At 40.9% G+C, this 23,141-nt stretch overlaps 1 protein-coding gene across 3 annotated transcripts in view; it reads right to left on the bottom strand.

The window, feature by feature from the left end:
• The window catches only part of MAP3K15 (mitogen-activated protein kinase kinase kinase 15), a 69,106-nt gene that overhangs the window by 35,497 nt on the left and 10,468 nt on the right, over positions 1–23,141 (bottom strand). Inside the window, exons 2-7 of one of the 3 annotated variants that reach the window (XM_079972199.1) lie at positions 21,067–21,206; positions 19,660–19,683; positions 10,391–10,468; positions 5,103–5,296; positions 2,234–2,402; positions 1,317–1,423 (exon numbers count right to left, since the gene is read on the bottom strand). In XM_079972199.1, the coding sequence (XP_079828325.1) occupies positions 1,317–1,423; positions 2,234–2,402; positions 5,103–5,296; positions 10,391–10,468; positions 19,660–19,683; positions 21,067–21,206 (712 nt within the window). Of the gene's footprint in view, positions 1–1,316; positions 1,424–2,233; positions 2,403–5,102; positions 5,297–6,254; positions 6,288–10,390; positions 10,469–19,659; positions 19,684–21,066; positions 21,207–23,141 lie in introns of those variants that run through there. The other 2 variants (XM_079972200.1, XM_079972201.1) reach the window with 2 other exon arrangements.

The following is a 23,141-nucleotide window of genomic DNA, read 5'->3' as shown; positions in this document are numbered from 1 at the left end:
TGGAATCCTGCCTAGGTCAGAGGAATGTGCCACTCTCCAGGCACCGGCTGAATTCCTTGTTGACCTCCCCCTGCGACTCCCGGCAGGAAAACAGGCGAGGTCTGTAATCGGCGATCCTTCCCAGATGAGAGAAGAACACACCACTCCTTCACTCTCCTCCCTGCTATTCCCAGGGAGGGGAAAGAGACAGACAGAAATGTATTTACATGCTTTTATTTCTGTCTTTTGCAGCAGTACAGAGAAACATGTCTGCACTCTCTTTACATCAACAGCAGAGAGAATATAACTCCACCCATGTACTTCCAGTACAGGTCAGATGACACACTGAGCTAACATCCGGTGCTCAGTACGGTGAATGGACTGCCCCCTTTCTTCCCATGGTAACAGTCACAAACATCCACATCTTGTTTGGCTTTCCAGCCACCTGCAGCTGAAGAAGCTGCTGCTCGCTGCTGCATTGCTCCTTTTTGGTAACAGAACAGACTCCCACAAGAGGTGGTAGACTCTCCTTCCTTGGAGTTATTAAAGCAGAGAGTGGATGGCCTCTGTCATGGATGCTTTATCTGGGATTCCTGCATTGCAGGGGGTTGGACCAGATGACCCTTGTGTCCCTTCCAACTCTTAAGTTTGTATGATCTTTTAGGTGCCTGCTCCCGAGTTGTATAAGATTTTGTAGCCTAGCACTAGCCCAGCAGCTAACATGATGGCAATACTCTTCCAGTCTAGAAGCAGCCACAGTAGCCTTAGCAGCTAAAGCTTGTAAAGGGCACTCCTGGCCACTTAAGTCACTTGGGCCTCTAGTGGCAGAGATGGCTCCAAGAGCACTAAACTTACGCTTTTAAATAAGAAGCTACATATACTTCAGTTATCGGCCTACTAAGCAGAATCTAGTCCAACAGAGTCTGTAGGAGGATTTAAAACATTTTCTGGGGGGAAAGGGAAAGAGATACATAAGCATAGCGGTCAACTTTCAGATTTGAAAATAAGGGATCAGCAGCTTCACCTGTCCTGGGGACAATCTACGGGATATCTAACAATCTGGGATAGCAGCGGGAAGCAGCGGGAAACGGAGCTGGAATAAGGGAATTTCCCACAAAAAAAGGGAAGGTTGACATGTACATAAGCAGTGGCTGGGAAGTCATCTGCTTAAGTAGAATGGATTGGGTGTGGAAATACACTGGGAATGTTTGGGTCACCTTCATGTAACAAATATCCGAGTCTGTGGTTGCAATTACTGTTTTAAGTTGAAGATGCCTTTGCACTAATGGAATAGTTACCGCTCTCTGTAAATGTATTCACACAGGAGTTAATCTTACCGATTCAGTGCAAATGCATAATGAAATTTGATATTGTGCTGATCAGCCAGATCACAAGTAGGGAGCATTTCCAGTGTTTCCACCAGCTTCACCATGGCATCATAGTCCTAACAGCAGTTTAAAGAGGTAACAAGAAGAAAGTATTACTAACCAAAATTCATCCATCAAACGGTTTTTACTTATTCTGACCATGAGCAACAACTGCTTAAAAAGATGTATAGCCTATCTCCTTGATACTCCCTTCATCCTAAGACAAGGTCTGCTAGAAATATATTCTCTGCCTACAAGGAACACACACAACTCTACAGGAGCCAGAATTTATGAACTAACACAATCCTGAATGGAATGCATCCTTGCCTGTGTTAACTAGCCACTTACACCATTCCACTAGATGGCTGACACTGCTCTTTAAGCATTATTGCATTTCTAGCTGAAGACAAGCATGAACTGCAATAGAAAACATTTTTAAAAGGAGTCTTACTCATAATCTCCTAGTGGGGAATTATAACCTGAAGGTACTAAGTAAAATGAACACATTAATCTCTAATTGTAGGGTCAGATAAGAAGAAGTTATGTGGCTCATTTCCTCAACTTCCCTATCTTGTTGACAAATATTACAGAAAAGGGCAGAAACATCTGCAGCAAATTAATGTAAACAAAACACTGATATCTAGGGTTGCAATATTTCAAACAGTAAAAATCAGGACACACAAATTGTTGGGGCCAAAACTGTTGAGCGTTTTTGTGCTATTTTTAAGGAAAATCAGCAAAAACGACACAGTCGTCATGAATCCGGATTCTGTAGTACCCAATGATTCTGAACTTAAGATCACCTTTAAAAATATTTAAAAAACAAAAATGGATAAAACCTTGATAAAATAACATTGTACTATGTATTTATGGTAAAAGTAACATACCTGGATATCTCGATATGACAGAAGTAAGTTGATTACAATGTCAGAAGTGAGGACTTCAGTATTATCCATACGAAGTTTAATCCTGGTCAGTTCCTTTGCCAGTTCTTCTCCTTGATACTTCTCTCTAGCTTTTCTAATGTCATTTAACAGAGTTTCCTTGTAATATGTACTAGAGGAATTAAGCATAGTAGGGAAAGCATTACTACTACATTAATTGTTATCTAGGGCTGATGAAATGTGACTACCAAAACATTAGACCTTGGTTTCTCTGAGAGATCCTTCCTGGGAGATATGGAGAGGGATGCCAAATCTCTTTATTGAAAACAATAAACATTAGGAACAGAAAGGTCTAATTACCTTAGCGGCCATGTGAACATGACATATCAGGAAGAATAGAATCATGGAGGGAATGTGCATGATCCTACCCTGACAGTGAGCTCTGCATAGTTTTTGTAAAAAAAAAATGGAGGATGATACAAGAAGCCTAAATTACTGCATAGGCCCCAGCCACAAAGCTGTACCCATGTGGCACAGATTGGTGTGAAATAAACCTGTTTTTAAAGTAAAAACATAGAGGTAGGAGGCCAGAAAAGCAGGAGTGAGCCCATGTCCCTCTGCATATTCAGAAGCTAACTACACATTATGTTGATCGCTTGGCTTGTTGCCACATCAAAGGATTTTAAATTTGATACAAAGCATGTGGGAGGCAGGAGATTTCAGTCCATGCACTGCACTCAGCAACAGAACACCCCCAATTTGTTTTTTAGCATCACTAATAGCAGAACACAGGATCCATTTTCATCAGAAAAAAGGCTGGGGAGGGAAAGGTTAAACCTGCCATCCCCACACACAGCAGCACCAGTGTAAATTCCCCTCTGCAAAGTGCCTAGGATTATTATAATTTAACCGCCATGCAGTTAACATCAACATGCATAGTTTCACCGTATGCATGATTTAGGAGGTGTGAAAAAGGACTTAAATCACACTGAATTTGTGGAGGGTAGGGATACAACCAGCCGGTATGATTTTTCTAACCAATTCTCCATTCCCTCTTCACACACACATTTTTTAAATCAAAACAGAATCAGAACTAAGGTTGCTATCAATGCTGAACTTTAAGGGAAAAAATATGAACAAAGCTTAATGAACGTAAATAACAGCATGTAAGCTATCACACTCAGTGGCTAGAATCCTAAGATTTTTCATAGTATAACCAAGGGCTTGCATGAACTAAGTGACATTGCTGACTTTTTAAATGGCAGAACTTCATATTGTGACGTATCAAAAACTGCTTTTTAAACTACCTTCAGTTTCAAAGGTAGTTCACCCTATAGCAAGGTAGGAGGCTTATGTTATCTTCTGGATCCTGGCCATGATTAAATGTACCTTACAAACCAAAGTTGAATCTACACTCGTTTTTGAAAAATCAGTTTGGCTCTAGAATGTGAAATTAGAAATAAATTAGGTATGTCTAAACCACACTGAATAAAATGGGACATAACCATTTAACTAGGATCCTAAAGATGTTTTGTAAGGTCTTGCAGATTCTTGAATTTTGTTCCGACTGTTTTTAATATTGAATTTTAAATTGTTGTAACCAGACCTGGGATCTGATAGTGAACAGTCAGTAACAAACTTAATAAATAAGAATAGATCATCTGGGGAGGAATTACAAAGCGGATATCATTTGCTACTTAAGGAGTAGATCCATTTCAAATGAAAAAGTAAACTTTTCAGAACCCCAGCACTGATCACTAAATATAGAATATGAAATTGATATAAAATCAAACACACCTTAATCATATGCGAAGTAGTCTAACAGAACAACAAATGAGGTCTGATGCACGCACAGCGTTAAGTGAATTTAATTTGATTTAATGTCGTGACCTACTGTAATATAGCAGCATAATTTAATGTACTTGTGCCTGCAAAGGAAGAATCAAGAGCATGCTTACGAGAGGGCTCTGATTCTTTCTTTTGAAGTTGAAACACCTAATGTAATGCTGATGTGACTGACAAGTGGACAGCTGTACCTACCTGTCAAAGTAGTCAGCATGGGTTCTGGATCTGGCCCCCTTAGCTGGAACCAGTTCCCCACCCTTGAACTCTACCACTATAGAAACGATCACAACTTAGTTCATCTACCAATAAATGTAACTTGTAATTCCATTTCGCTTTCATTTGGTCTTCTGACGTCGATCTAATTAGCAAGCTAGCTTTTACCCATCAGCACACTGTTACTGTTACTAGCACATGAGTTTTGTAAATAACATTTACTACTCAAAAACAAAATGACTCCTGCTGATGACTGTTAAGATATGTTAAAGATTAGCTGCTATAGTAAGACTTTAGTTACAGTCCTGTGGGGCTAACAAACATCAGACACTTTGAAGGATACTAGTCTAAAAGCATCTTATTTCAACCAGGGGCTTTGAAATCTATACTACATTTATTTTTACTCCCTTCTTCTCCCAAGGGCTGGCCTGACAGCTCTGCTTCTATGTACAGTTAGTATATTGGAAAATAACCACAAGTTACTATGCCTAGCTGCATGAGAGAGATACAGTTTAGCTCAAATTAAGACTCCGCCCTATGATCCGCCCCTCAGGCAGGGGAGATATATGTGCTGGTTATTTTGCAGATTAGTTGTGTTGCAGAAGACCACACATTCAAGAAATGCAAAAGAACCTTTGCTAAGTTTTAATAACAAAAAGTCATTTTACACTAAATTACATTATATCAATAAGTATGACCCATCCACCAACCCATTCACCAGGGTACTGAGAGAGCTACTTGCTGCTCTTTATATACTATACCCAACAAGCCTGGAAACTCCTCTAGCTAAAAGAGGAAAGTGTGTAAAAATTACCATGATGTGACGTGAATGTCCTTGAGAAGGCTGATAAACCTGTCCATCAATGGAGCGCACAGTGGCCCCAAGATAGTGTCCCAGTTGGGCTGCATGTACTCAGAGGCTCTCCGCTGGGCATCACTTTCACAGCAAAAATAATCCGCACATGGCGTTACAATGTACGGAATGAAGTAGTAATTGCCACTTGAAGCCTAAAAGACGACAAAGTGTCAAACTATTAGGACAAAGTAAGAATGATAGTCTTATGTGTTCTTTATGTTCATCCCTTTAGGAAACAAGGAGCATTCAACAGGCAACAACATAAGCAGAAACACCTGCATCCCTTGCAAAGTTCAAGTGCACAGTTTGAAATTAAAGCACAATTTTCACAGCCATCCATAGCCGATATCATATAAGTTAGAAATCGGGAAGCTGTGAGCCTTCAAATGCTGCTGGAACACAGTTCCCATCTTCCTTGACCATCAATCATGCTGGCTGAGACCGAGAAGAGTCTGGAGAGCCACAGGTTTTCTCCCACCCCAGACGTGAGTAAAAAGTTTAGCATTTATCGTGAAATAAAAACACAAGACTTTTTCTGTAAATCTAAACAATTTCAAATAGTTTTTAAAAATGAGGTAAGGAAATGTCTAATTACTTTTGAATACATACCTACTTAGACAACCATTTCCCCAATCTCCTGACCTAAACCTGTTTGAATTGTTTTCTGCTATTTTAATGGCCTTATCACACATTCTAATTGCATATGTTTATTTTAATGTACTGAAGGAATTGTTTTACTGTGTAGTTTAATTATTAGTGTTTTGCAGTTGGTTTTATTCTTACAAATGACTTAGAAGCCACTTTGGCAATTTAGCGATACACAAATAAATAATTAGTAATAAAGTTTCTGGATAATTAATACTATGGGTGTTATTCAACTAACTTTCACTCATAGTGGATCCTCTGAAATTAATGAATGTGACAAGGTTAGGTCCATTAATTGTAATGGGTGTACTCTGAGTAAACTAGAACTAGAAACCCTATAACTAGAAACATGGTAGCTTATGGTAGTTGAGCAGAAGAGTGGACTGCCTGTGGGTGGGTTTTTTGTTTTTGTGCTACTGTGGCAACCAAATGGAAGAGGGTTCCCAAGTCTTTAATTGCAGGTACCATGGAGGGAAGGCGCATTGGGATCCATTCCGTGTGCTCAGCTGTGGCCAAGTACTAAATCAGCTGGATAGCTCGGTTTGTTAGAGCATGGTGCTGCTAACACCAAGGTGGAAGCTTCAATCCCCGTAAGGAACAGCTGCATATTGCTAAATTGCTGAGGGTTGGATTAGATGATCCTCAGGGTCCCTTCCAAATGGAAACATGATCTGAGAAAGAAGAAACCAAATGCTAACCTAACCAAGAACCACATAATATTTAGAATAACACAGACACCTCTGTTTCTGAGGGTCAATAGCCATGTTCTGATTCCACGTGCATTTCGTGATGGAATGTCACATAGGACATCACATGACAGTTATAACTGTCAGATGGGATGTTACATTATTTATGTGTGGGAGCGTTCAAAAGTAAGCTAGCAGGGCACAGTGAGAAGGGTTTTTCTCCTCCTTGATGAGCAGGGAGATGTGTTTGTGTTCAACACAGGGATCCTTTGAAACACTGACATTTGAGCACTAAATCCCCAACCTGCTGGCCAATGCATTACAGCCCCATTAGAGCCATGCCTTACAATGCACAGAATGGTTATCAAGATCATGGCTGTTCAGTTCTAACACACCTACCAATTACAACTTGCAGAGTTACCGTATTTTTCGCCCCATAGGACGCACCGGCCCATAGGACGCACCAAGTTTTTTTGGGGGGAAATAAAGGGAAAAAAATTATTTCCCCCCCCCCAGGCACTTGTGGGGCCGGCAGCGGGGAGAAGCGCTCTTCTCCCCGCCGCCCGCCCGCAGATCAGGTCCGGGGACAGCGGGAGGACGTGCTGCGCCTCCCAGCTGTCCCCGGAGCTTGCAGGGCAGGCAGCGGGGAGAAGCGCTCTTCTCCCCGCCGCCCGCCTGCAGATCAGATCCGGGGACAGTGCCTCCCTGCTATCCCCCGACCTTGTGGGACTGGTGCTGCAGCTCTCCTGAAGCCTGGAGAGCGAGAGGGGTCGGTGCGCACCGACCCCTCTCGCTCTCCAGGCTTCAGCGAAAGCCTGCATTCGCCCCATAGGAAGCACACGCATTTCCCCTTCATTTTTGGAGGGGGAAAAGTGCGTCCTATAGGGCGAAAAATACAGTACAGTATGTTATTCTGCAACTTCAGGGAGCATTAGGATGCCATCAAAACCGTGTGTGCACGTGTGTGTGAGAGAGAGAGAGTGAGTGAGAGAGAGAGAAGAGACTGAGGGGAGATTGTGGGGAAGCTACTTTTCATTCTTATACAGCATCTGAATGAAGAAACTGGAAATGAATGACAGTTATAATGATGAGTATGCTAAAAACCTGTGAATAGAGCCCAAAGAGTGAAAAGTAGGACACATCTGCACATAAGCATTCCGTATTACCATCACAACTCAGTGCTAAATGTAAAGTACATGAAGGGGTGCTTTTATAAAAAAAACCAATTCCTATGTGGAAAAGTTTTTGCCAGCTCATTGCTTCCAACAATTTTCAGGACACAAGCAGTTGTAATTTACATGGACTGAATAAGGGCATCATGTGGGCTTTGGGGGGACCAGGTGTGCTCAATAAACACAACCATTATTCCGATGTTCAGATTCTTCTTTGGCGATCACTAGTAGCAGAGTAAGACTGCCTTCCATAAGCACGGTTTTAACAATGAGTCCGTAAGTGACTGTAGAGGCCAATTCTGGATCCACATGTCCTTCCACAGTGGGGACATTGGTTTTTGGGCGGGAGTTGATCATGGTGTGGATTTGTCAAGCATGCCTTCCTGTTAGCACGTTTCTCCCTTGTGTCCTGAGTTCGAGTGTCTTAGTGGGTTCAGCAGGCAGAAGAGCTCTGAGTCCCTGTTTTCCCAAGACTTTTAAATGAGGGCCTGATCATGGTAACACTAGAGCGAGTCATGGATTTCATTAAGGGCTCCCTTACCTCTATAATTCAAGCACTGTACCCCCCTCTCTACCTCCTAAACCCCATATAGCAATAAACTTAAGTGTTTTAGATATCTGTATCTAAGGAGACTGGAGAAATAATACACACAAACATCAATCACAGGGAGCAAACAATACACATTAGGTAATTTGGTAGTTTTGCTCAGAGGAAAATAGTGCTTTTTGCAAAAGAATTGGAAAACTCATTAACTCTTCATGCTTCAATGTCCCTAGTTCATTGATTGGTTTATCTTTTGCTCAGTTTCTCTTGCTTCTGTTATAAAGAACTAAAACTGGCACAAGGCTATCTCAAACAATTACAGTTGATCTACTTAGTTGTATACCCCTATTGATAAGTATATTAATACTGGCTATAGCTTTTTCCTGTTGAATAAACTCTTTTTTCACAAAGCACTCACTTGTATCCTCTTCTGCCCTTGAGCTCTCTCTTGCCCCCTCAACTCCCTTCTCTGGATTGCCAGCTAACTTTGAGGCTGATTCTTCTTAGTTGGTGAACATGTGGCTACAAGCTGGGCAGGAATGTCCCTGCCCATGTCCCTCCACTAACCCAAGCTTCCTGGTAAGAGAAGAAGCATCTCACAGTAATCACAACAAAAAAGCAGCACTATAACCAAAAGTTCAGCAGAAGCTTAAAAACAGCACTAAGAGGTAATATTTAAAAGCATGGGGAAATGGAATTGTACCCAAGGCCGAAAAGAAAATAGATGGCACCAGGTGAGCCTCACTGAGAAGAGGGCTCCATCAACAGGGTGCTACGACTGAGAAGGCCCAATTTCTGGTCACCACCAGTCTTACTGAAGTTGGTGGGACAACAGGGAAGAGGGCCTGTGAGGTCCATCTTAATTGCTGGGCAGGTTCAATGTAAGAGAATGCAGTCATATAAATACCCCGGTCTTAAGCCTAACTTGTGCTAAGTAAAGGAAACAAAATGTTGAGCTTTCATGTATTATTTCCATTGCAGTAAATATACAAGAATTTTCTTCAAGCACAAAGGGTCACTTTTCCATTGAAAAAAGTAGAATGTGGATGCAAGAAAACATGTTCTCCCAAGAAGGAAAACTAAAAGGTAGCTCGTTCAGCTACAATGCGGTACACTGTAATTCAAATGTTCTACCCACTGTATTAACATAAAGTGTAATAAAGGAAAAACATAACTGCACAGCAAAGACAAGGCAGGAACCATTCATTAGAAATAACTGCAAAGCATGGGCAAACACCATTTGTTAAAATGACTTTAAAGTTATTAAATGCATTGCCTGTGGGAGCATGCTCAGGATTTCAATTTAAATCAGTAACATTAAGGAGTAAGACATGTTTGATACTAGGTAAAAAAAATCACCTAAATAGCTGATCTGCAATGAAGTTATATTTTAGAATTGTGCATGTTATTAGTATTTTCCATCTAAACAAGAATATGACAACACACTGATAGCGTGAGAGGCACTGCAGTTACCACTGGGTAACATGGGTGGTAGCTCTCCCCCATGTCATGTGAGGAAGATGGGACAATATCAAAATGGGGAGGAAGTTTGGCCCTTGGCTTCTCACGCAGTGTGGGAAGGAGTCATATAGCAGAGGCTCTCATGCTAGGAGCTTAATGTAAGAAAGCAGAGAGGAGCAGAGATGTAAACTAAATAATACTAACTAAACAAAAAACTATTTTGAAATCAAAGAGATAACCAAGGGGCCCTCCAGATAGGTGTTTGATTGCGGATATATTCTGCAACATGTCCTTGACATAATAACACTGCATTAGTGGAGGACTTATTCTGCTTTAGTTTGTTTTGTGATGGTTTCCCAATGCAACTAACATTATTGCTATCCAGAGGAACTAAAGTGCAACCAAAGCGGGACAAAAATAAACCACAACACTGTGGTATAAAAAGTTATGGGATTTCACCATAAAATACAGGATACGCACTGACTGGAAGTGAAGCTGTTTGACCACCCGAAACCTTTTGCAGGCATAAATATTGAAAGCAGGATTGTACGTGACCATACTGACAGATTCACAAGCATAGGAAGTCATGCATGTGCAATAGAAAGTACATCTGGAAGGGCCCTCAACGTCGTTTTGAAATATCAGGGCAATAATGCTTTCAAAAGCATAACAGAAAAAGCAGTATAGAGCACAGCCACACTTACAGAACATTCAGGGAAATAATAGAATGATACATACTTTGCCCATCATACCACCACTGTGGTATTCTGGAGGTAGTTGTACTTGAAGAAAAGCTTTGCGGTTGGCAACTGCAGCCTACTCCAAATTGTAATGGGACATTATGCAAAAATGGAGATCATAGGAGTATGCATATTTTAAAGAAAAGACACACAGAATAGAAAAAAAATGTATTAAAAAGAGGGGAACAGCAAAATATGACAAGCATGCATCAAGTACAGCATTTTTCTCTTAAGAGTTTATGCAACTTATAGTGGAACTGCAGAGATGTAGATCAACTTACTACAAACCCACAGATGAAACCATACCAATGTTGTATCAGTCACTTTCAAACCATGGGTTGTGAAGCTTCTTTCATTAATTAACCAGAGATCATTTTAAATGACCATCTCTTCTTTTTTTCTTTTTTGGTATGATGTGACAACCCAAGATTCTGTGGGAATATAGCTAACTGCTGGAGAAATCCTTCTTCTGCATGGCAGGAGGAAAACAGAGGGTACATATGAGAGCGAAAGGTTTAGCTCAGGCTCATTCAAGCATGTTCACATTACCTTTAAACCATGGTGTAATCAAGGCATGTGAGTTGCAGTACATTAATCTGCACATGTCATAATCAATAGTCAGCAGGCGCCATCTCTCATAAATTTACTAAATAATCCAGACTCTTCCTTAATACAGACATTTTGAAAAATTAAAACGCAGCATTATACAAAGCCTAGGAAAGTAGAATTGCAGTATATAGGTGTAGTATTTAGAAGCTTCTATATACGGGGCTTCTAAACAATACTGTTTCTACCTATTAGTTCCCATATGTGAAGTCTTGCATATTTCAGAGATCATGACACCTTAAACACATGTGTTTTACATGTTAGGATTTATGATCACATAATAAATGCAACTGTTGCTGCTACTATAATCTTCATGCTCCAAAGATTATTAGAGTCTTGAGTTTTACAAGGCCACACGCTTTCTGAAGAAGTGCCATGTTTTACAAAACTTATAAAGAGGACTCCTGTCTCTAAAGCAGGGGTGGCGGATCTATGGCTATCCAGATGTTATTGGACTCCCATCAGTCCCAGCTGGAATGGCCACTGGTGAACAATAATGGGAGTTGTGGTCCCATAGTACCTGGAAAGTCACATGTTCCCCTTCCCCACCGTAAATAATATTAGAAGGAGATTCATATAGTCACACACACTACCAAACCAAGTTGCTGCCTCTCATTAATACTTCTGAAAACAGTCAAAAGTATTTTGATTAGGCATGAAAAGGAAATTTGGATGTTGTTCTTTCTGCCATATTTTGCAGAAACTAGCACACATTTTTTACGACCCAATGAATGATCATAGAGATAGCGGTGGACTTAAAGTGAGTAACATAAGCACAATAATACTATCTCATAAACGTATTACATGTAGCACAATTATGACCTGAAGAAAAAAGCAAAAAATGTATTTGTTATACATTTATGTAAAGAGCCTCCTATGGCAAGAAGAAGGAAGCATCTTGAATCTGTACATTCCTCAGAAAATTGACAGCTTGTGATTTATCTGGCATGGATGAACGGGCAGTTCCTAAAAAGGCTTATTAACTGGACAAAGATAGTCAGTACTGTACAATTTATCATTTATCATTTATGGTAGATTTATCATTTATGGTACCGTCTTCTTACAATTACTAATGAAACAGCATAATGAATAATGCATATGTTAGTATGTGCATAGGGGCCTCAGTCCTACGAATGAAGTATTCTGAAATTTCTAAGTAATGTTTTTTCAACTGAGGCAAACATGCCATATCTTTCTTGGAAACCTACTTTTGCCTAGAGATAACTACGCTTCTCTTGATCCGTATGTACTCATCATCGCCACTGGGTGTGATATGAAAGCTAGAGGTATGTTAGCAACCTTGTCTTATAAATAAAAACATTTAATATTTTATGCACCTTATCCAAAAAGTAAACATTGGCATTAAAAGCCAACTGAAATGTACAAGCTTCCAGCGTTTCTTAACTCTTCTAAAGGGAGTATTAGAGTGAGTGCCATGTGTCATATTGAAAGGGCACTATTATAAATCTATGCCTTTTATGCTATCTCATGTTAGTATAACCTCTACACCAATAAACTGACCATGTACCTGAACTCTGTATTATATGTTATACAGTATTTGCTTCACAGATCATTGATTTGACTGTAGATGTGCTGTTGGGTTAACGGGACACTCAAAACATTCAGGGAAACAGACCTTAGAGAAAAGTGTTTTCCATTTATGTTGCTACAAGCAGACAACAAAGCAAAAACACAAACTTTCTATCCAGTTCAAATACAGAACTGACACAAAGTCAAAGAGTAATTTCCTCAATTCCTTATTAGTTTAGGAAAATTGCAACAACCTGTTGTCTCTTAGTTGGGGTTTCTGTTTCTTGTCACATTTGCTCTAACAAAACATGGCAGGCTTTTATTTTATTTTTGGATTTTAAGGTTTTGGGCAACTTATCCATATCTACTCCTAATAAGTACTAGTGCAAGCTTCTCTTTTCATACGGTAGTCTGACCAATCTATGCAAAAGGAAGTCATGAGAAGTTAGGAAGTATAATGCAACCTGTCATAAAAAACAGACATACATTTTACATATTTCTACAACAATGCTGACCCCTCAGAAATCAAGGAGCACAATCTGTTTCCAAAACCATGACTACTCCATGGTAACACTCTGAGAAAGAAGAAACTGTTCCACCAGGCTGAGTTATTTGCAATTTATTTTACAGATAAGTGATTTGACAGGCTCTGCAGAGTTGTGTATACACCATCAGTGGTTGCAAATGGCAGTCAAAGTTCAACTCTCCCAGGAGCTTTGGGCACATACAGGGGCATAAAAAATGGTGACCTTTAGTTATATGCAAGGCCAGTTCTGTTTTGGGAACCCAGCTCCCGGATGTTAGAAACAACTCATAATTCATGATTTAAGACTCTCAGAGGGGCAGTAAATTAGCAACACAAAATATTAATTGTTTGCTTTGTAAAGTCAAGGAGGATAACATCTCTTTTCATTTGTATCTCATAATATTTTACTGCTAGAACAGAAATTGACAAATCCCAGGGTGTTGTGTGTGTTTTAGAAACCCCAAGTCTTCCCACTTGTGTAAGGCTTAAATTGGTGCCAGAGCCTTATTAATCAGAGCACCTACAAAACTACTCAACTAAGCTCAAAGGCCATGTCCCAACAGATGCATTCTACTGCTGACACAAATGTTCCCAGCTTCACTTTCAAATCATTTCCTGGTTCACTGAAAATATTAGTCCTGATTTAAACATTCCTGGTGGGAGGGGTGGGACTGGTCAAACTGTTATCAGAGAGTAGATAATAAGAAGAAAAACATTTCCCATCTTTCATTTTTAAAGGAAGACTAAGAGCAAGCACCCCACCCAACAATTGGGGGATACCTAGTAGCTTAAAATCATGCTCAACTGGACTAAAAAATAATAATTCACAGAAATCTCCTGTACAGTTGCACCTTGGTTGTCGAACGCTCTGGAACTCGTACATTTTGGCTCCTGAACGCCGCAAAGCTGGAAGTGATTGTTCTGGTTTGTGAATGTTCTTTTGGAACTCGAACATCTGACAGTGCTTCCGCAGCTTCTGATTCTGATCAGAAGCCGCGATTTGGTTTTTGAACGGACTTACAGAACGGATTCCATTCGACTTCCAAGGTACGACTGTATTAGATTTAGAATGGTCTTGAACCAAACTCCTGTCTTGCCCGTTGCGGTAAGACATAGTTCTGTGTTGACTTTCTAACACAAAGCTAAGTCACAAGTTCACTCAAATCAATGCAATGCAAAGGTTGCACATGCTTGTAAGTTTCACACACTTGGGCAATTCTATGAATTTGCATTGTTGTTGCTGTTTATTAAAATTCCATACTGTACCACTCTTCATCCAAGCATTACAGGGTGGTTTACAATTCAAAACCACAAAAATATATACTGTTACATGCCACCCTGACCTTTGAGTGCTGCCAGATTCCAGGGGTCCAGGCACTTACCCAGGGTTTGTGTTTCCTTTGGAAATGAGGCATAGTGGAGACTGTGGTGTCTTTATGGTGTTTGGTTTATTTACACATATATACAACCTGAGCCTGCGATGGAGTGGTTCAAAGCAATACACTTCAAAAGGGTCCTGTTTCTCCCAAGGCCACCACCTAGGATTCAAACTTTCAGTCCACATTGTGCCCTGATCCCCATCTCTCCAGCTTTCACTGCTTGCACACAGACACCTCTTTTTCTCTGGCTCACATCAGGTGAAACTTAAACCTTCCACTACCACTGGCCTTTATCTCTGCAAACTAACACAGAGCAGGGGGGAGCTCCACCCATTTGCTGGCTGACAGAGTGTGTTTGCTCTGCTGATAGCCCATCTCCCTGTCTTTGTTCCCTGCTAATGGTCAATCCTTAGCAGCGCATTACCAAGCTGGCTCCTGGCTTGCATTTTAACATGCTAAATCCAGTGTCTGCCACCCAGGAATTAGATGGGGAGCCCAGGAAGCCCACAAACTCATAACATTACAAAAATACATACCATAGTAACAAACAATAACCCACCCCAAAAAAACTTTTAAGCCATAGATTGTTTAATTAGCCAAAGGCTTGGGAGAAGTTTTTGCCTGATGCTGAAACTTATGGAATGCAGGTGCTAGGCTACCCTCCCATAGGAGGGCATTCTACAAGTGAGGAGCCGCTGCAGAAAAGACCCGTTCTTGTGTTGCCATCCTACAGACTTCTCATGGAGGAAGCACAGAAAGAAGGGCCTCAGAAGATGATTGCAGGGTCTGGGTCATATGGGTGGGCACTGAGGTATTGCAGTCCTCAGCTGTTTAAGGCTTTATAGGTCAAAACCAGCACTTTGAATTAAGCCCAAAAACTCACTTGCCATCAGTACAATCAGGTCAGATTCAGAAAGGCATGATAGGCTCAAGTTGTCTTATCCCAGTGAGCGACCCGGCAGCTGAAGTCTTCACCAGCTAAAGTTTCCAAACCATCTTCAGAAGCAGCCCAACAAATAACATAAGGCAGTAATCTAACCTAGAGCATAGACAACAGTATTTGACTATCCCTGTCCAGATATGGGCAAACCAGGGCCACCAGCCAAAGCTGACGGAAGGCACTCCATGCCATGGAGGCCACCTGAGCCTCAAGAGACAGCAATGGATCCAGAAGTACCTGCATTCCAGCTCCTTCAGAGGGAGCGTTACCCCACCAAGAGCAAGCAAGCTCCCATCCATCTGGTCAAAGGAACAACCCATTGGCTCTCATCAAGTCCATTGAGACAAGACAATGGTCCAGCCCATTCACACTGAAGGTTCCATGGGCCCAAAGAGCACTCCCCAAGCACCACCTTCTGGAAACAAACATCCAAGTAGTACCTCGCAGAAACCTGATACATGCTGAGTTCTACCTGCATAACTGGAAATTACACGACTGCTTCCATTCATGGTACGTGAGTAAACAGGCTAAAGGTGGCTTTCTGACTTGCCCAGATAAAAATCACAAAGCAAGTGTTTTGACCACATCAATTGTCAGTGTTAAGTATCGCAGCCATTGGGCAAAGTCGCTTGATATTTGTTTCACACGAAAGAGGGGGAAACGATTTAAATCGAACTCCTTCTCCTGCCTGGCCAGTCTTCAGCACACATGCAGAACCGCGTAGAGCACTGACTGAGACTGTGTACACACCATACATTTGAAGTACATTGGCACAGAGACCCCCCAAAATACAAGAACTGCAGTTTGCTCACTGTAGCTCAGTGATGGGAAAACTACAGTTCTCAGAATTCAGAGTACAGCCACAGACTGAAAGTTTTGTATGTGCTTCCTTACACTCCTCTAAGCCAACAGTTTCTTTCCAGTATTCCAGCCCATAAAACCCTCAAGCCTGGAGTGACTTGCAGGCTGGCAACACTGTGTGAAAAATGGCATCTAGAAGAGAGCGAACAAACATGCACAGACTTCTCACTATATCAAATTGACAGTGTGATATGGTCACATGCAAATAGGACGAAGGGCAAGGATGCTCCATTGAGCCTTATGCCAATCTGTCCCTTTATAGGGACCAGTTATGTCTATAATGTTCTTCTATTTTATCCTACCCTTCTTACTAGCCTTCTTACTAGGACAATATACAGTGGTACCTCAGGTTAAGTACTTAATTCGTTCCGTACTTAACCTGAAACTGTACTTAACCTGAAGCACCACTTTAGCTAATGGGGCCTCCTGCTGCTGCCGTGCCACCGGTTCTCATCCTGAAGCAAAGTTCTTAACCTGAAGCACTATTTCTGGGTTAGCGGAGTCTGTAACCTGAAGCGTATGTACCGGTAACCTGAGGTACCACTGTACTTCAACTTTATTCTCACAATAACCCTGTGAGATAGCTCAGACTGTCAACCCCAGTCAACTGATATACGTAACAGGGGTGCAGTTACTTTGTCTCTGTGATAGGTGTTTTTTTTGGGGGGGGGGCTCACCATTATTACTCCTGCCCATTTGCTTGCTCCCCAGTCTAGTTCCAATCCACACTACCTCCCACCTCCCAGACAGAAAGGACGAAGCAACGTTCTCCTTCTCTCACTGTATGCTTGTTTGAAGCAGGCAAGTGAAGCAGCAGAAACACTGAGGAGAATCAGCTGGCCCGGGAGGTTACTGGGAATGACAGTGGGTCTTCTTATTTAAGCATAAGCCTTGGTAAGTGCCCAGTGATGCCAGCCCCTGTCACTGGCCCCGTTAGAGCAGGAAGTGAGAAACCTGAGCCTCATTAGCTACTTCAAATAATATGTGCCCAGGCGACACTCATGGTTCCCTGAACCTGAACCAGCCATCTGTTAACCCACATAACTCTTGAGCAACAGTATGCTGCAAAACTGAAGAGGAGTGAACAAAATAAAAGCAAACAGTTACATACAAAATATATGCAACTCGAACAAGACACAAACACAAAGGCAGAAATATTTGGCTAGAGTTAGAAGAAAATTCCATCATGATTCTACAACAGAGCAGAAGGGTAGACCTCAATTGTGAAGGAAAATTTATTCATTGACATTCATGGGAGGTACAGCTTGATTTTGCTCATATTGTTGTCTCCAGTTTTACTGTAGTTTTGGGGCAATACTGATATCTACATTTATTAACTATGAAACAGGAATTGATTGAGTCACAGGCACCTCATATTCCACATATGTGTGTGGCCTTTCTGTTCCCCACAAAAACTGTAAGTAGACCAACTTGTAAGATTTCAACTCTGTTTTTGAAATTAATGAAGTTTTCTGCTCCCTACCGTTCCCAAATGTGATACTTCTAATAATGAGAAATTTAATTGTGGGAGCAGAATGCTTAATTCAAAACAGAGATGTGTTTCGAATAAATGATTTTGAAATCTTATAACTAGGTGTGATTGCAGGAACCAGAATGACTCCCCCCTCCCTCCTCTACACACATATATTGTGGGTGATGTGACTCATGGCTCAACTCATCATATAAAGACCTACAAGCTCAACATGTAACAATAACATTTTATATGTATTAGTTTGTATACCATCAGTCCCCTTCAACTGCCTCCAGCATGTTAACCACTGTGATATATTTGTTGAATATAATTATATGCACTCTCCACAAAATGTACAGCCTCTGTGTTATGAGTACTTGGTGGCTGAGGAATTTACCAAAAGAATATGAGAAAGTAGCATTTTAATATTAACAAAGGGGTCTGCCTGTTGACAGATTTTTAAAAGGTTGCTCTGTTTCACTATCACACATGAGTCATTTTCCTTACTCTGCCTTTATGATATTTACAGGCTCTGTTTATTTTTATAACCCAATCCATCTTCAAAAGTCAAAAAGGTAACATAATTGAAAGAGCAAAGGGGAAATATAATCTACATTATTCCTTTGCTGTTTGTTGTAGGTGATGAGTCATCACCTCCATCAAATTTTCAGTATTAAGCTTAAAGCTGTTGCAATGTTTTATCAGTCAAATGCTATGCTATGCTCTACATTTACAAAACACACAAATAGCTAACCAACATGCATTTGCATTTGTTTTGGGGTTCCATGGGGGAAAGAATCATATTTCCATGGTGTATCTAGTCTGAATCTGAAACCTCGAAGGCATGGCTGTTCCACAGTATATATCTAATCTGGATCTGAAGCCCTGAAGGCAGTTTGGGTGAACACTAAGTTCATGAGGGGGTCAGGCCCATAATCGAGTTTCAGGAGCTCAGCAAGGAAAACTGCAGAAAGAAAGGCAAGATTTTGAAGCCACCGAATTCTTTTCCAGTTCTGATTAAAACTCAAGCAGAGGAGACTTCCCAGTTGTAACCTTCAACTCATGCTCCCAGCCTCAAAACAGCTGCAAAAAGCAGGGGATATTAACCAGCGGTTTAGAGCTAAACATCTGAAAAATATCAGGGTTTCCAAAATAAAGTACCAATATGGGTGTCTGATAAAACATGGTAAGTTTGAAGAACACAATTAGCTCAGAGCAGCTTGCCCCATCCTAGTGTCCTACAGTAGCTGGATTAGGACTCCTAGCATCTCTGAGCATCATCCATGCAAGCTGCGGGTGATGTCAGATGTACTATAAAACGTTTTCTTGGAGAATAATAATCACACCCACAGATTATCTGGACTACTTAACATTCTCTCTCATTTCTTACAACTGATTTTCCACTAGATTTTCAGGCACTTTAAATCATGAAAAAAATGAAAACCACTTTCTGAAATGCAACTAACTCGACAAAGTATTCTCAATGGGCTGTATTCAACAATGCAGTTGTGCTGGCAGAATGGACTTCCCTGAATGCAATGGAACTTCTTTTTTCTCTCCAGGCCACTCTCTGGGCAACTGTCCAGAGCATATTTGGGGTGGGAAGGGGTGTGTGGAGAGGAAATCGAAGTCTTGTTGTCGCAGCGGACCCTCACTGGCACAGCATTAGGTATAACCTGATGAGAAGAAATTAGTCTTCTTTTCATTAAATAGACTTCCAATCCTATGGCAAAGTAGGCTTGTTTAAACCACTGGCCTAAAAAGCAGCAGGTATAAGTAAACTGTGCAGAATAGAAGCCATGATTTGTAGGAGTAATTGCATACTTGGCACGCACACACACACACACACACACTCTTGAAGTTATGCAGCTCCTCCACATAGATTTCCTTTAAAATAAACACTTCTGTGGTACTCCCAATGTAAGTTTTAAAACACAGGATCTTAAATACTTACTGTGTTTTTCTGAGACACCATGTCCTGGAAAAGAATGGGAAAAATGCAACTTTATAAAGTGTAAAATATAAATGTTTGTGCCATGTTTGCAAAACTCATACCTTGAAATTTTATTTTTGGGAGGTTGAAATGCTTTGGGGAAAGGAAGCATAAGGCTGGGCTCTGTTTTAGAAACACAAATTGGGATTATAACTCTATTGCATAAGCAGATTTTTTAAAAAAATCTTCTAATATATCTGCAACTTGTGCATCTTGCATCCACTTTCTCTGGTATTTTGGAATGCTTCTGTTCAATACCTAGTTCATTTCCTACTGAGAAAACAAACCATCCTGACTTTGTTAGGAATAAAAAATAGTATACTATTCAGGCAGAAATGAAAGAAGAGTAATATTTAGACAGACATTCAACAAATTAAACTTTCCCAGTCACACGCTCTTTATATCACTAATGAAATTTTGCCAAATACAGAATTGTTTTAAGTGACACAGTGCACCTATGTGCATTGTAAAATAACTAGCGTAGAGTGTAGTAGTAGTTGACCAGGAAGAATTTAACAGGTATAGCTTATCCAATCACTTGATAAAGGCAAGCACAATGATCCTATTCTGGGTTAGTAATCAAATCAACATTGGTCTATTTCCATGGAAAATGTGAGTCATTTTCCCTTCCAAAAACATGGAAATACTAGGGTCAAAAATTCTTCCATAGAAGAGAAGAATTAAGGCTCTTTAAAATTCACTTGTAAACCCAAAAGTATGATAAATCTAAGTTAAGGCTCCCACCTTAAGCACTATGTAAGCAGTATGTTCCAAATGACAGAGTACAATCATTTTGTAATAAGCTGCAACTCAAAGCTGTAAGCATCCATACTTTCGCTTGTTGTTTTAGTTCTAGTGATTGGCTGTTTGGGTATAACATTAAATCTGAAGGTTACATAGGAGCACCTCTCTGATTTTCCTATATGTTTTTGAGCTAGAGTGAACAGTACCAGTGGCGTAGCGTGGGTTGTCAGCACCCGGGGCAAGGCAAGTAATTTGCGCCCACTAACCCGTGGATTTGCGCCCCCTAACCCTAACCCCCAGATGTTGCGCCCGGTGCGGCCGGCCCCCCCTGCACCCCCCACGCTACGCCACTGAACAGTACTACTTCCAAGCCATATGAAGGAACTTATTTCCATGGGTCTTATGTGATAATTAATTCATAAGAAACTTAAGTCTTCTAACCTGAACATTCTTTTTATCCAAGACTTTAGTTTATAAATGCACACATTTATAACTTTATTGTGATGCCTGGTAATAGTTCTGTTGAATTAAATAGGGCTTTTCATTCAAATCGTTTGTTCATAGCATGACAGGAACAAACGTATCTTCAACATAATTAGGAATTTACAATAAATGGCACTGTACCTTCAGTGATTGAGAAGTATCAGCATCAGTGTCATGATAGAGTATAACATTATTGGCCATATCAAAACTTTCACGAACTCCAAGGTGGTAGAATAGGGATGGTTGTCTGGAGACATCACTCATATCCACTACAGCAACATCTGTAATAAGAAAATTTGATAAGGTTAGAAGGGGAGGTGGAGGAATAAACTAACATGCCTATCTCCTAAACCAGCTCATCTTTCCTTATAGACAATGTTGGAAATGCTAGATTTTTCCTTTCAAAATTGCATTCTTTCCCTAACTGATCCACCTCATAACTTACAAGCAGAAGTTGTAGGGAGGTATCCAATGTTAGTTCTACCCACACTAGACCCACTGAAATTAATGGACATGACTAACTTAAGTGCATTGTTTTTAATGGGTCTACCCATAGATCACAATATTTTGAGGGCACCACTTGCCCTAGTCTGTTAGGGATCACTTTGCCAGCATCATAACACTATAATGTCACATAGCCAATCCCTCCAAACTGGCAAAGACTTATACTTACATCTCATCACATTTCATCAGAGCCACACAACAAAAATAAAAATTGCCAAAGGAAACTTAAATGATTGCCAGTGGTGTTTTATTCATTTATATTGGGGGGGAGGGGACAGCTGTAACAAAATAAGTCTACATAGGGTTTGTGCTTGTGTATGCTCTGGAGACTGAATGCCATGAAAGCAGATCACTTTCCTGATGAGAGCATTTACACAATGTGTTCATCGATTAGGCCACTGTACAATGCAGCACAGCTGATGACCCATACATAGTTTATTGAAACAGGGTTTATTTTTCACCTTGCAATTCCTTATGAAACAAATACCATCCCTCTAGCCAAACAGTTGGTTCATATGAAGTGCTGTGGGAAGACCATTTACCTACATGGATCTCTAATAAATGGGAGGGACTGCAATCCCATAATAGAGTCCATGCATTGCATGCCAATGTTCCCAGAATAACTGAATCTCAAAAGAGAAGATGAAGAAGCAGGTCTGGCTAAGCAGGGCTAAGAACCTGGATAGCTGGTGACAATTGGGACAACCCTGGGCTAGGTGGACCTATGATCTGAATCTGTATCACATGGCTTCATATGTTCTATCATGAATATTATAACCAAGAGTGTTCATATATGATCTTATTAACTAGTTACAGCCACTATTTAGAAATCAAAATTTAACAATGGGCATAGCATCATGGATATTGTGATCTGGAAATGTTATCTGTGTCACAAACTCACCCAGTAACCTAATTAATATAAGCCAGAATAGTGTTTCCAACTGTGGCCAGCCACGTACCTTCAGGCAGTCCGTAAGTGCTTGACTTGTTCAAGAGTGCCTGTAGTTGGTCTATTATGAGCCACATAAGAACCTTGCCCAGGAAGGTGACATTTGCAACGGGACTATATTCAGATCTTCTGAGTCTAAGGAAGGTCTCTTAAGAACTGGTCTCCCTGATGCCTCTTTCAGGCAACCTGGCACCACTTCCTCTCAGAAAGGTAGTCATCATCTCCTTGGCCCAGCTGGCAGTCTCCTGGGCAAGAACACAAGTAGCAACCTGCTACTGTCTAGCACCTTGTCCATATACTTGAGCCTTATCAACTGAAACTCATCCATTAACACATGACACTATGGAAGCCTCCAGAAACCGACCTGCTACAGTAGCAGTGTCTAGAACCTTATAGATGCAAGTTGTTTATATCCTTGCAAATAAAGTCGCAACAAGCTATAAGAAGGTACCAGTGTGCAAAATACCCCCTACAAAGCTCCACTGGATGAGACACCAAGCACACAACGAAAGTAGAGAAGCAATTCTTTTCTGAGGGAAAGAAACGGTGGAGGTGAGGAGTTATTTCTGCCAATTCGCCCCTGGTCACCATCTGCTCTACAGGCTTGGGGATCCTGAGAGGTGGTGCAGGAGACTGTAGGATGAAAGGGGGAATCAGAAGAAATCACCTCCTGCACAATTTTCATTCGTGGAAGCTTCTGCTGGATCAAAGAACCTTCTATCGACCAAATATGGATAACTAGAGGTCTGGCACCGAAGGTCAG

The sequence above is a fragment of the Podarcis cretensis genome (assembly GCF_951804945.1).
Source record: "Podarcis cretensis genome assembly, chromosome: 4".
NCBI lineage: Eukaryota > Metazoa > Chordata > Lepidosauria > Squamata > Lacertidae > Podarcis > Podarcis cretensis.
This window is presented reverse-complemented; position numbering and strand designations above follow the sequence as displayed.